This window comes from Podarcis liolepis (genome assembly GCF_965112155.1).
Source record: "Podarcis liolepis genome assembly, chromosome: Z".
Lineage (NCBI taxonomy): Eukaryota > Metazoa > Chordata > Lepidosauria > Squamata > Lacertidae > Podarcis > Podarcis liolepis.
In genome coordinates this window covers 49,782,769-49,797,736 of record NC_139570.1, presented here as the reverse complement: position 1 = coordinate 49,797,736, position 14,968 = coordinate 49,782,769, and the positions used below count along the sequence as shown (strand labels likewise).

Sequence of the window (14,968 nt, the reverse complement as noted above, 5' to 3'; positions counted from 1 at the left end):
TATCCGAACAGTGAACATTTTTTCCCTTTCTTGCTTGTTTTTTGCTGGTTAGCTGAGGACCTGTACTGATCTGTACTTTAGTAAGGTTTCGGGGAGTTTTTCTGGGTTTTTCCAGTTTGTTTTTTTGGTTTTCGGGGGGTCAAAATGTGGGTCAACATGATGGGGAGAACACTTGTATGTTTAAAGCTCTTGAGAGTTCCTTAACTATTAGAGCTGTAAAGTGTGTCCCTTGAGTTGAATCCAAAACTGCTGGTATTCCAAATCTAGGAATTATTTCAAGTAGTTTCTTGACCACTTCCTGAGCTGTACAGTTGCGGCATGGGAATGCCTAAACAAATCCAGCGAGCTGGTCCACAAACACCAATATATGTTTGTATCTGTTACTGGGTGGTAATTCTGCAGTCCACTGACAGTCTTTCCATTAGGTACTGGGCCCATGGGCGACCTCCTATTGGTGCAGGGGGGTGGGTATCGGTCCCTTTCCTACCGTGTGCGATTGCTGGCAAACATCATAGCTATAGACTATAGAGTATGCCTCCATGAACAGCCCTCAAGCCACTATAGTCCTCGCCATCAGGTGAGCCTCACTTCCCATTTGGGCTTTGGAATGTAATTCTTTCAGTAAAAGTCTGAGAAGGGGTGTAGTCACCAAGAAACGACCATCTCGAAAAGCCCACCAACCACCCAACAATTCATCACCTTCTTCCCTGTTTGTGAATATGCTGGTGGTTCTCTGGGAATAGGCTATTGTGTGATAGTGGGCAAGTGAGCTGCCATCTTTGAGGCTGCATCAGCCTTCTTATTCCCTTCTGTATTGGCACATTTCCCATGTGCTAATAGGAGCATTACTGCTATTCTTGCTGGCAAGAGCAGTGCCTCTAATAGAGCAATGATCTGCTCACCATGGGCTCCATGCTGCCCTGAGGCAGTTACAAAACCCCGCTCTTTCTATAAAAGTCAGTGGGCATGTACCACATTATAAGCATATGTGCTATCTGTGTAAATGTCAGCCGGCTTTTGCTCTGCCAATTGAAGGGCCTTAGTGAGAGCTATCAGTTCTGCCATTTGTGCTGAGTATTGTGAGGAAATTCTTTCCTGGTGTAGAACCTCTTCCAGTGTGACCACTGCAAAGCCTGAATGTCCTTTGCCATCCAACATGTGACTGGACCCATCAACAAACATCTCCATTTCAATGTTTTCCAATGGAAAATCCTGTAAATTGGGATGTACCACTATCTTTTCATTCAAAACCTGTACACAATCATGGGCTTCCAAGCTTCTGGTAGTTGGAAGGAGGGAGGCTGGGTTCACTGTGTTTACCCACCTAAATGTGACATTTGGGTTGGTGAGCAAGGCAACCTCATAGCGTGACTGCTGCCCTGGGTGTAACAGTTCTCCCCCATCAGTTCCTAAGATCTGAGGGACTCCATGTGGGGCTCCAACCTCTATCTCATCGCCCAAAGTTATCTTGTTAGCCTCTTCTACTAGTAAGCTAGAAGCTGCCACCACTCTCAAACATGCCAGCCAGACTTTACTGCCAGGTCCAGATTCTTTGAATAATATCCCACCATCCTCCAGGCTGGGCTCCATCGTCATATCAGGACCCCAGAGGCCACTCCTTTTGCTTCGTGTACATTTAGACTAAATCAGGCATGTCCAAAGTCCGTTTCGGGGGTCTGGAGTAAAAAAAAAACAAAAAAACTCAACAACTTTGGCCGGCCCTCACAGCCCTTCACTTCATTAGATCTGGCCCTCTTTGAATAAAGTTTGGACACCACTGGTCTAAATGGTTTATAGGGGTTTGGAAGTGCCAGCACAGAGGTGACACAAGAGCCTGCTTCAAAGCAAGAATAACATTTTTCATTTCCTTATCTTTCACTCCATTTGTTCCTCTTGATTTCTGCGTCATACCTACCAACCTTCTTCTACATTCTCATTTTTTTACAAAAACACAATAATTATTTTTATTAATTTTCCAAATTATTACAAATGAAACCAAATTACTTTAATTTAATACAATTTCTTAAAATCGGGTTTCCCACTCCCTTTGCATCATATGTCCAATATATTCCCCCATAGCTGCTTCATTTCTTATTTAGTCTCTCTCTCTCTCTCTCTCTCTCTCTCTCTCTCTCTCTCTCTAATCTATCAGGGCTTTGTATGCCTGGCCCAGTAGTGTATTGGCAAAGGTGTTGCATGCTAGCAGAATGGTGCTCTGCTGCATTTTGCACCAGTTGCAGCTTCCAGACCTCCCACACAGCATGCAATGCAACAATCCAGTCTTGAGGTTACTCCTAAGTATGAAACTTGTCTCTAGGGTAGAAGTTGGGAACCTGTGGCCCTCCAGCCCCAGCCAGCATGGCCTGTGGTGAGAGACCTTGCTGCTGTAGTTCTGCAGCATCTGGGTTTCCCCACTGTGCTCATCCCTGCTCCACGGCTTGATTCAAGGATTTTTGAGAATTGATCCCTTTCCCATTGCTACACTGTACACCTATTACACCAGAGTAGTCAATGGTGCCAGAAGTGGTCCAGCAACATCAGGAGGGCACTAGGTTGGATGAGGTTGCCTTAGTGAACTGAGTTCTGAAGACCAAGTTGGTACTCATAAAGCTTTGAGCCTCCAGTTGTTGTTAGACCCTGACTCCCACCATTACTTACCATTGGCCATGGTAGCAGGAGCTAATGGAAGTTGGAGTCCAGCAACATCTGGAGAACCTAAAGCTTTGTAATGATCAGGGGACCAGCAGCTCTGTAGGAAAGAGCTCCCTCTGTACTCCTGAGGTCTTCCAAGCCACGATTTTGATTGATCCAAAGGAAGAAGATTTGAAGTTTGCTGTTAGCCTTCTCCCAGGATTGCCTAGAAATGAGCGGCTGGTGGGACAAGAGGACTCATTGCCTGATCTTAATCTAGCTGCCCACTGGGGTCGTAAGGAGAGGTCATTGCCTGAGGACATCCCTTTCCCCGATTTACGAAGGAATGGAGCATCCATCTGCCTTTCCTCTTGCAACGAGACTCCTGCAGCTGCCAACTTAGGAGTGTGCTGGGGTTAAATAAGGCAAGGCACTAATGCTGAAAGGGGGCTGAGTTTGGAAGGATCACTCTGTATCGTTTGCAGTTCAGCTGCTGGAGCTCCCTACTAGCAGAAAGAATTAACAAGTGCAGTTAAGCCCCTGTAACTGCTGAGGCATGTGGATTTGCTCCATGCCAGGTTAGCAGCCGTGGGTGAGCTTAAGAACCATGTCTCATTTAGCTGGGAGGGATAGCCTCTGCTACGAGAAGGGAGTTGTGAATCCATTGTGATGACAGATTGTGTGCAAAACATATGTTGCCGTGTGTCCGTGTCTGTTTCTTGTAGCTGTGCCAGTTTCTGACTCTCTAGCCCTGTCCTGGCTGTTTGGAAAACAGCTGGAACAACTGCTTGTGTTTTCACGTGCCTCTGCTTTTCAGAAAGTAAACAGACTTGGGACTTGAAGGCTGCAGCGAACATTTAGCGTAGAAAGCCGTGCATGTGTGCGTGTGCACAAATGGAAGAGTGAGAGGAGAAGAAGAGATAGACGGGTAATCACTTGAAGCAAATTATCTATACTTAAAAGAGAAGATTGATTTGGTAACGGCTGCCTAAGAGGTCTCAGAACACCGTTTCACTGCTCTGCGTCTCTGGCCTGCTCAACTTGTAATTAATGATGGTTATGTTAAACAGTCAAAAGCTGTGTGTTTGTGTATTAATATTTTAAAATGCATTTCCTCCTTGCCAGCCCAAAGTGTTTGCATGGTGTTTGATTAGTGTAAGCGGGTGCCTGGGCAGGATCTGCAGAGCTGAGTCTGCAAATCAATGTTTTGTGGTTGCAGTGCTGCACCAGCTCTGTGTGTGTGTGTGTGTGTGTGTGTGTGAGAGAGAGAGAGAGAGAGAGAGAGCGCATATTAATAGAACTACACCATCTGACTATTTCCCTTAATTCTTCCCAAACTTTTGATGCCTGGGGGGAATCTTTTGAGGTCAGATTCAGAGGCACATTTGCACTCAAAATGTTGCATGTCTTTCGCCAACAATAATAAATTTTAAGATCCTTTTAAAGCAAAATACTGTACAATAAGAAACATTTTCAGAACAATGGGGAGGCACCCTCCTTTCACTTGTGGGATATCCCAGCGATATACCAGCTATGGTAATAACTGCCATTTCTCAGTCTGGTCCAGGCTGTCGGGGCTTTGGAAGGGAACTGTGCTTTCCAGGCCAGTGTGATTTCCTCACTGCCCATCCCAGGAGAGTGCGCTGCCTCTTGGAATTGTGTTGGACCCTTTTTGCTGCCCATGTATTGGCAGACGGGGGGGGGGGCGAGGGGAATTGATGCTATATGGGGCCTCCTGTATCCAACATGGCATCTTGACTTCTGTAGAGCATGTTTTTAGTCCCCGTTGTGGCATAAAAATATTTCCTAGAGTAATGGTTTTTAGTTAAAATCACTCCTTCATGTTTGATCCTGTTTAAGTCCTGCAAGTATACTTCACACAATGCGCGACCATTACTGTATGAAGAAGAACCTTGTTGAATCAGGCAAAAGGCCCAGCTGTTCCTTAGTAGATCCACTGAGAAGGCCAAAAAGCATCAATATCTGGTACTCTGGGAGGAAGGCTTTCTCTGAAAAGGGAGGGGTCATAGCGCAGGGGTGGAGCTCATGGTTTTGCATACAAAAGAACCTAAGTTGAATCCCTGGTGTCTCCAGGTAGGGTTTTCAAGACCCCTCTTGCAGACATTGGAGAGATGCTGCCAGGTAGTGTAGACAGTACTGAGTAAGATGGATCAGTGGTCTGAATGGTTCCAGCACTGCAGGGAATTGAACTAGCTGACTCTTGGCTCCCTTCCAACTCTGCAATTCCATGAATGTGCTCCAGTCCTAATTTCCATGACGAGTGTGGCACAAGAAGAATCAGACCAGCACCCTATGCAGTCCAGCAAGCATCTTCTCACTGGACAATAACTGGGATGCCTCTGGGAAGTCCACAAGAGGGGCAGGAGGGCAGCAGCCCCTAATGCAGGCATGCCGTTTTTCTGTCATGGCTAATCACCATGGATAGATCTCTCTTCTTTCATGGTTTTGTCTAATTCCCCCTTTCAGTAAAATCCATGGTTATCCCTATGTCTTGTGACCTTGCTATTAATAAAAGTGTAGTAGATGCCAGGGCCTTTTAGGAGCACCTGCACTGCCACCTCCTTCAAGGTGCCAGGCAAAGAGACTTTAACCCCTTCCTGAACCCACTTGCCTAACCTCCTCCCTCCTCTCTGCACCCGCTCAAATAAGCCTCGGTGGGCAAGTGGATCTTGTGGCCTGAACCGCTATAAGCAGCTTGTCAACATCCTTGGGCCACGCCTAGCCCTACACTAAACCATCACTTTGCACAACCTCTGCTCATGCCATTTCCCTCTTCTCCCTTCTGTGCTGTCAGAGGGAGGAATTTGAGAAACCTATACTTTAACTGTGGGTTGATGTTAACCACAGTTACAAACCAGCTATGGTTAACAAAACTGGCTTCGTTAACTGCAGTTCAGAGTTCATACAACACAGCAAAGTGTGGTCAGTCGAATGTGGTAGCAAAAGCTTCTTATCTCCTCTTGGCCGTGCGCAGGGAGGGCAGGAGACTCGGAGCCAGAGGCCAGCCGTTGCTCCTTTCTGCTTGTTCACATCATACTAATCCATAGTTGATGCGCTAACTAGACCTTCCTTTTCTCTCTTTCGTGCTAACTTCTTGCCTTAGGTCAAACAACAACTTTTCCCCTGCACAAGTAGAGAGTTGACATTGCATAAGGATAAGACAGATCTCTGCATACTGTGCATGAAATCAAGCAGCAAGTTGCTTTGAATGGCCATGCCTTGTTAGCAAAGGCAAGAGAGCAGGTGAAAGTCTCATTCCTGGAAGCTGGAGGCTGATCGCTGTGGTGGCGGCAGCAGGGCTGTTGTGATCCATTTCTGAGCCACTGCCCTTCCTTCCTTCCTTCCTCCTGCCTGGCTGCAGTTCATCATCAGCATCTCTTCCTCAAAGTGCATTAGCAGCATGCATTTTCTTTCCTATTTTTGATTGGGAATAAATGAGGCGCTGATTGCCCTTTTAACAAAACATTTCTGGTGTAAGCTCTAGGCTTGCGAGTAGAGCTGTTTCAGACACTCGAGCAGCCTGGTGGCTCTTTCTTCCTGGTTTTCTGTGCCGGATTTTTCATGAGCCCACTCTAAATTTAGGGCACAGTGTGTTTTTGTGCATGTGTGCGTGCGCACACAAACGTCTGTGTCCAGATGTTCCCACAAAGAGCTGATTGCCTGCAGAATAGCATGCTGGAGAATGGCATCAAGGCCAGGGGTTTCACCTGTTGGGCCCACCAAAAAGAAAAAGGGAAAATCGAATCTCATTCCTTTCTGCGCACCTTTATGATGAAAAGCTTTCTCAGTGGGTGAGGGTTCTGTTCTGCTGAGTTTTGCTGAAAAGACACGGAATGTTCATGTCATAGCTTCTGCAGAGCAGAAAATCTGATGTGATTGGAAGAAGCCTTTGAACAGCAAAACCAGGACAGAGCAAGTTCTTGTCTGGTTAAAAAGCCAGCAAGACGACAGATCGTGCCTGCTGGCTGTGTGACTGTCCCCATCAGGAGACAACAGATGCTTTTCTCCTACATGGTCCAAATTTTTGAGGGAAGAGGTCAGTTTTGGAGTTTCTGAGCAGAGCTGTGTGTAAATGCTGGATCAGCCCAGTGGCCCATCTAGTCCCCATCCTGTTCTCACTGTGGCCAACCAGCTTAACTAAGTGCTGCATGAAGAAGAAAAGGGTGGGCCAGTCTTCCCACCCCAGGCTTCAGTTGAATGGCCAATAAATGAGCACCTCTGTCATCTCTCTGGTGCTTACAACATTCCTGTTTAGGGTCGCTTAAAGGAGGGGTCTTCGTCACCAGATGTTGTATGTCTTCTACTTGCAGTGGCTTGAACCTTGCACCCCCACTTCTGCCACCATCATTTGCAGGTCTGGGTATCTCATGAGCACCCTATATGTTTTTTGTGACTCACCACCAGGCATACAGTCTACGGCCGTACTACCCTGAACATGCCCGATCTTGTCTGATCTTGGAAGCTAAGCAGGGTCAGGTCTGGTTAGTATTTGAATGGGAGACCACCTGGGAATACTGGGTGCTGTAGGCTTAGGGATGCGGGTGCCACTGTGGGTGCCTAGGACTTGCCGATCAGAAGGGTGGCAGTTCAAATCCCCACGACGGGGTGAGCTCCCACCTAGCAGTTCGAAAGCACGTCAAAGTGCAAGTAGATAAATAGGTACCGCTCCGGCGGGAAGGTAAATGGCGTTTCCGTGTGCTGCTCTGTTTCGCCAGAAGTGGCTTAGTCATGCTGGCCACATGACCCGGAAGCTGTATGCCGGCTCCCTCGGCCAATAAAGCGAGATGAGCACCACAACCCCAGAGTCGGCCATGACTGGACCTAATGGTCAGGGGTCCCTTTACCTTTACCAGGCATACAAAGCACACATACCATTATTTCATGGTTTAGTTTGAGAGGGTAGGCTCTGTGCTTAAAGAGAATTACTACAACACATCAGGCTTAGAAGAAAACTATCATGAGTAGATCTCCCAGAAACATACCGTATTTTTTGCTCTATAAGACTCACTTTTTCCCTCCTGAAAAGTAAGGGGAAATGTGTGTGCGTCTTATGGAGCGAATGCAGGCTGCGCAGCTATCCCAGAAGCCACAAGAGCAAGAGGGATTGCTGCTTTCACTGCACAGCGATCCCTCTTGCTGTTTTGGCTTCTGAGTTTCAGAATATTTTTTTTCTTGTTTTCCACCTCCCAAAACTAGGTGCGTCTTTTGGTCTGGTGTGTCTTATAGAGCGAAAAATACGGTATTTGCATACATTTTAATTGTTTTTTAAATAATTCTGCATCTCCTGGTTAGGTTGTGTGGGGGGGGTACCTAATTGCCAACTCATTGTGGAGCTGCTGTTAACATAGAATTATAGAACTGTAGAGCTGGAAGTGACCCAAAGGGTCACCTAGTCCAACCCCCTGCAAAGTAGGAACCACAACTAAAGAATCCCCCACAGATGGCCACCCAACCTCTGTTTTAAAACCCCAAAGAAGGAGAGCCCACCACCTTCTGAGGCCATCCATTCCACAGTTGAACAGCTCTCACTGTCAGAAAGTTATTCCTAATGTATCCACTTCCTTCTAATTTGAATTCACTAATTTGGACCCTACCCCCTGGAGCAGCAGAAAACAAGCTTGCTCCATCTTCTGTGTGACGTCCCTTCAGGTATTTGAAGAGGGCTGTCATATCACCTCTCAGTCTTATCTTCTTTAGGCTAAACTTACCCAACTCCCTCAACCGTTCCTCCTAAGGTTTGGTTTCCTTACTAACCTTAAAGTTTCTTATAATGTTCATCCAGAATCTTCCATCCTGTAACTTAAGCCTAGTATACAAGTGAAACTCAAAAAATTAGAATATCGTGGAAAAGTTCATTTATTTCAGTAATTCAACTTGAAAGGTGAAACTAATATATGAGATCGACTCATGACATGCCAAGTGAGATATGTCAAGCCGTTATTTGTTATACAGGTGAAACTTGAAAAATTAGAATATCATGGAAAAGTTCCTTGATTTCAGTAATTCAACTTAAAAGGTGAACTAATATATGAGATAGACTCGTGACATGCCAAGCGAGATATGTCAAGCCTTGATTTGTTACAATTGTGATGATCATGGCGTACAGCTGATGAAAACTCCAAATTAACCATCTGAGAAAATTAGAATATTCAATGAAATCAGCGAAACAAGGATTGCAAATGGAGCAAGATTGGACCTCTAAGAAGTAGAAGCAGATCTCACTTCGCATGTCATGAGTCGATCTCATATATTAGTTTCACCTTTTAAGTTGAATTCCTGAAATAAATGAACTTTCCCACGATATTCTATTTTTTTTAAAAATACTTTTTATTAATTTTCATAAGCAAACAGAAAAACAAAACAACCGTACATAAAAAAGAGAAAAAAAGAAAACAAAAACAAGAACAAGAACAAACAACAGAAAACCTAAACGGACCAAAAAAGAAACACACGAATTGATTTCCCTCCATCTTGGTTTTGGATTATATAAGATTGTAATTCCATTCTGCAGTTTTCATTTTATATATTCTAATTTTTCAAGTTTCCCCTGTATCTACTCTTGCTTCTTGCAGCAGCGGGAGCAGCAGCAGCAAAGAACAAGTCTTTGACCTCTTCTATTAGAAATCCTAGCTTGGCTTCATCTTTTGAGAGCCAGCAGCTTGGCTTGGTGGCTAGAGTGTTGGACTAGGGTTGGGAAGACCTAGGTGCAAAGCCCCATTTAGCCACAAAGCTCTCACTGGGGTGACTGAGCTGCTTGCGTCTCTCTCCGTCTAATCTACCTCCGTCCTCCGTGGCTTGTTGTGAATATGAAATTCATCTCACTCTGAGCTCCTTGAAGGAAAGGTAGGATATTAATGTAAGAACAGGTGATGATAAGCCATTTCCTGAAGCTGACAAGCCTGGCATTGTCCACACTTTTTCTCCAGGTCGTCTTAAGGCCCGGAAAATTGCTGAATTTGGCCCCCGGTGGTTAATTCTACAGGGAGCCCTGACATCAGTAACGCTTGGCTATGATGGCTGTGTGACACTCCAGCCCTTTTAAACTGTCCGCAGCCTAGAGGCTAGCATAGTCTGTTTAACCTTTAGCAATCAGCTTGCTTTCCAATGTCTTTTTGGGATGGACGAAAGCAGCCCTCTCCCACAGTTGCCTCCAAGGGAGAGGGACTTGATTCCCATGGCTTTGTATGAAAGGAGTGCTGTCTGGCCAGCTTAGCTATCATGGAGAGAAAGCCTCCAGGAACCTCCAAAGAAAGAAGCCAGTTGGGTTTCGCCAAGCGACCGTGTACAGGGTAAATGTATCCGGACAACTGAGAACTGAATACATGGTGCAGTGATGAAAAATGGTCCAGTCTGTCGAAGCCACAGATGATGTCTAAGCTCCTCGTGCTGACAAAGGCTGTTCGTAGGCTGTGCCCCAAGTCTACACAGTCCTGGGACTAAGCCCCATGGAGCACAGTGGGGATGGTTTGCCAATAAAAATTTGTAGGGTTATACTGATTGCAATAGAAATCAGCCTAATTAGCCACATTTCTTGCTACATTTGTTAGGGATGTAACATTTAAGGAACATAAGGGCCTGTTTGATCAGGCCAACAGCCCATCTAACCCAACATCCAGTTCTCACAGTGGCCAACAGGATGCCCATTGTGGGAGACCAACAAGCAGGATTTGAGCACAAGGACACGGACACACACACACACACTTTTTTGTTTTTGTTTCCAGCAACTGTTACTCAGAAGCCCTGCTGCCTCTAGCGGTGGAGGCAGAGCCCAGCCATTGAGAGCCTCTCCTCCTCCATGAACTTGTCTCTTAAAGCCTTCCCAGTTGCCATCTCTGCCTGCTGTGGGAGAGAGTTCCATAGCTCAACAGTGTGAAGAAGGACTTCCTTCCCTCTGTCCTGAATCTTCCAACATAATTAGCTGGGGATCTTGTCTTCATCTGGATGTCACTGGACTCCAGCTCCCAGCAACGCCAGTGGTCAGGGATGCTGGTGGGAGTTGCAGGCTGCCAGCTCCCACAAGCCCACAGGCTCATCATCCCTCAGTCAGCTGAATCAATTTAAAAATAACTTTCTTTCAACTAAATATGGCCCTGATACAGCAACAGTTTCATTTATTTTTAAGAGTATTTTAATACTTACAAAGACTGCAAATAGGGAAGGGGCAGAAGGTCACAGGTCCAGTCTTGGCACCTCTAGGTGGACTCCCTGAAACTCTGGGTAGCTGCCATCGCCACTGCCTTGGGGCCGGATCCAGCCCAATCGCCTTCTAAATCCGGCCTACGGATGGTCTGGGAATCAGTGTGTTTTTACATGAGTAGAATGTGTCCTTTTATTTAAAATGCACCTCTGGGTTATTTGTGGGGCCTAGGAATTCATTCATTATTATTTTTCCAAAATACAGTCCGGCCCCCCACAAGGTCTGAGGGACAGTGGGCCGGCCCCCTGCTGAAAAAGTTTGCTGACCCCTGCTTTAGAACCATGAGGGATCTTGTTTATTTTAAGGGGAAGCTCAGGAATAGCAAATGTGTTATGGCATAAATTTTTATGGACTTGAGTTTACTTCATCAGATGCGTTAAGTTTACAACCCAGTGGGTAGGATTTTGAACAGTGGTGTCAAAAGGAAGGGAAATGCCAAAAAGTACAGATCCTAATAATTATCTTATGTGATGGCTAACAACAAACAAACTAGTAATTGACAGGACAGGCATTTGGGAACTGGCAAGCTTCTTAAGACGTGTAATATGATAAAAATCCATTATGCCAATTCGGCCCACAAATGACAGCACTGAGCTTTTTTGTGTGGCAATTCAATAGTGTCACCTTGGAGGCTCCCATTGAAGTTTCTTTGTTCAAGGGCGGTTTCCCTAAGGTTAGTTGCAGAGGAAGTTTTTTAAGTGCCCCGAAACTCTTTGCTCTTTTTGCTGCAAGAGAGGATAAGAGAGTTACACCTCTGGAAAACAAACTCATTACTTACAGATTTTCTCCTTGTTATTACTCACAGCCCTCTGTCTGTTTCAGGAGTTTGAAATAAGGGGGCAGCAAAATTGTTGCCCTGTGCTAAGGGTGTTTAGCAGAACATATTGTTACATGCACACACATGTTGAGTGTGCAAAATATCACTGCAGTTTTATTGTTCTGGGGAAAATATATCTATTCCTGTCTTCAGGGAGCATGGTGGCCGGGTCTTGTGTGGAGTGATGAGGATTGGCTTGGTAGCGAAAGGTCTGCTGATAAAAGACGACATGGACTTGGAGCTGGTCCTTATGTGCAAAGAGAAGCCCACTGAGACCTTACTGTCTCTCGTCAAAGACAACCTCCCCATCCAAATCCAGGTGAGTAAAATTAGGGCAGTCTGTGGCTGTGATGAATGGCTCAGCCAAGCACTCCTCAGCGCTGGTGTTTTTTATTTTAAAAATTGAATGTTGTCCTGGGCAAAGAAGAAACATTAACTGAATTTTCCACCACGGAAAACCTGAAACAGTTTAAAGATGAATTGCTTGTTCTCTGCCCTTAAATCTAGGCTATCCTCCAGAGAAGGTGAGCAGAAATGGCACAAGTGCCTTGCTTTTCTCTGCTTTGTTCCTTCTGACTGTTGCTCAGGGCGATGGTTTGGAAACATCTTTTTTTCTTTTCAGTATGCCCTTGCTGTGCCATGATATACGGCCACAGTTCAGGAACCAAAATTCTGTAACCCAAAAGAGTGCTGGCTTTTTACAGGTTTGCAGAAAGCTGAACACTCAGCATGCAATTCTCTTGCAACACCCTTCTCCCCTAAAACGCCAGAAGACTCATTTGTCTTAACAGTGAGATCTCATATTTGAGAATGACCAGGCCAGACCAAACCCAGTGTTCTGTTTTCAACTGTGGGCAAACAGAAGCTCCCCACAAGGTGTGGAAGTGATAAGCATCCTCTGCAGTTTGTCCCCAGCACATGGGACACATAGCCATGGATATGCTCATCTTTGGTTATTATGCTTTTTATTATGAATTTTATAATTGGTGCTCCATAATGTGTTCTTACTGTTATTGGGATCTTTTGATAAAGGATGCTATATAAACTGAATGGACAAAAAATAAATTCTGTGCATCTGCCTAGCCTGCCCCTCTTTTGTATGAGTGTATTATCTGTCCTGCAGTGGTTCCTTTCAGTGGGATGTCTCTTGGAAAGTCCAGATGTGCATCAAAATTATTTGGGTCAAGAAGTTCTGAAAACATCAGTTTCAAGGAAGTCAAGAAACCCAGATATCACAGTAACAAATGTAGACAACACAAATGGGGGGGGGGGAGGGAATGGGTCCCTCTGCCCTGATCTAACAAAGCCCAAGTGCCTTCTTTGTTTCTGTTCTCTCGCAGAATTGGAGCTGCCCTCTCATTTATCTGTAAAGCTACATCTAATAAATAGTACTAATGATTATAATGTTATGAAGGAAATAAACTTTTTCTCTAGGTTGGTAGGCAGCTAAGTAACAACTTTATTTGTTTGGCTGTAAGCCATTGCAAAACAGAAAGAACTTTCAACATTGGGAGCCACAATTTTAGCTCTTAATTTTCCGGCTGCCAGAACAAATAATTTAAAAATTCACACACAATTTAAAAGTAATAGTACTATTATTATTATTATTATTATTATTATTATTATTATTATTATTATTAGAAAAAGTAATCATAGATGTCTCATAAAGCAAATTCTCCAACTCCCCTAATAAACTATGTGTGTCGAGAAGTTGTTATTATTTAGTATATATTGTCCACTTTGTTAGTGGAGGATGAGAATGGATAGGGGTATCTTCCTTCTGGCTTGCCCTTTATAAAAAAGGAAAATATGTGTTGGTTTAGACTGGCCTTTGAACCCTTGGCAGCTCTAATACCTCTACTTTAACTGTTGCTGGGGTTGGATTCACTTTTGGAATAATCTACATAGATGCCAACAGGGTTTCCCCGTCAACCCTGGGTGCTCAGATAGACCCACTACAAACTTCCCTGAATTATGCATAAATAATGAGAACTTCCAAATTCTCAGCCCAACCTAGAGGGAGAAGATTATATTGGCCTCACCATCTCCAGTGGAAGGAAAATGAGAATATGGGTTGTTTGGTTTTCAAGTGTTCTGGTATTGTTTCAAAGCAACAGTTTCTAGGAAGTTAGTCAATACTTTGCCCTCCTGAAAATTCAGATTACAACTCCCATCAGCTCCATCCAGCATAAACACGTCTTTTTCTTTGCTGAGATTGTGATTTCCCACCGCAGTGACTCAACTGAGCAATTCTGAACTGTTTCAGAAACTCACAGAGGAGAAATACCATGTGGAGCATCATGTGGGTGAGGCAGCCATCATCATCCGTAGCACAAAGGAGCTCCCACTAACTCTCAAGGTGACCCTAACCTCCCCTCTAATCCGGGACGAAGCTGAGAAGAAGGACGGAGGTATTGAGAGGAGTTCCCTTGTTTTCCTGATTGCGCTAATGATTTTCCTCCTTATACTGTGCAGGTGAAAAAGGAGTTCTCTCTCCTTGTTGTGCTACCAGCAAACCTCATTTTACTTGCCAAAAGAATGGGCAGAAGCATCTGATCTCACTAGGGATTCGACAGCCCCATTCAGAGAAAGTTGTATGCAGGAGTACAGTTGCTAACCTTCAGTTAACTCTGTTAGTTTATGAGATTGTTACTAGGACACTATTTTCAGAACAGCCCACCCAAGTCAGCTTTCAGTATCATATAAACATGGTACACTCAGGGCCTTTTCCATGGCTGACCTTAGATGTTAGAATGCACTCCTCCTCTTGCTCCCTCTTCTCACCCCTGTGTGAAAATCTCTCTGTTAAGGCAGGTCTTGGTCTAAAATATTATTAATTTTTATTCCTGGGGTGGGGAACCTTTTGGTTCTCCAGATGATGTTGAACTCCCAACCATCCTTGACCATTGGCCATGATGGCTGGGGCTAATGGGAGCTGGAGCCCATCTAGAGGGTCACAGCTTACTCACCCGTTTTCTTCCCTCTGAGATACTGCTTTTGCTACTAATCCCCAACTCTTACATAATTTTTATTAGTTTTCCAATGTACCCCAAATAATAGCCAAATTATAACAATAACAATTAATCCCCAAATTATACAATTATCAAAGTGGCAATCAACTTCAAATTAATACATTTTAGTTCTAGTGACTCCCTGCCTGATGGTTTGGGTGCATTTCACTGCATCAGTTACAATACAATTACAATAATCCTTAATCAACTGCTACAGAATTAGTGATTTCCATTTGTTATGTTATAATATATATGTTTATAAAGCTTCACGTGTGGAACTCAAAACTATTA

The 14,968-nt window shown here is 44.6% G+C and overlaps 1 protein-coding gene across 18 annotated transcripts in view; it reads left to right on the top strand.

The window, feature by feature from the left end:
* The window catches only part of STRBP (spermatid perinuclear RNA binding protein), a 115,715-nt gene that overhangs the window by 59,187 nt on the left and 41,560 nt on the right, over positions 1–14,968 (top strand). For all 18 annotated transcript variants that reach the window (XR_014521581.1, XM_083485833.1, XM_083485848.1 and 15 more), the window contains 2 exons: positions 11,820–11,985; positions 13,933–14,077. Coding sequence is in view for 17 of the 18 variants with exons in the window: in XM_083485833.1 (XP_083341959.1) it covers positions 11,820–11,985; positions 13,933–14,077 (311 nt within the window). In the remaining variant the exon portion in view is untranslated. The remainder of the gene's footprint in view (positions 1–11,819; positions 11,986–13,932; positions 14,078–14,968) is intronic.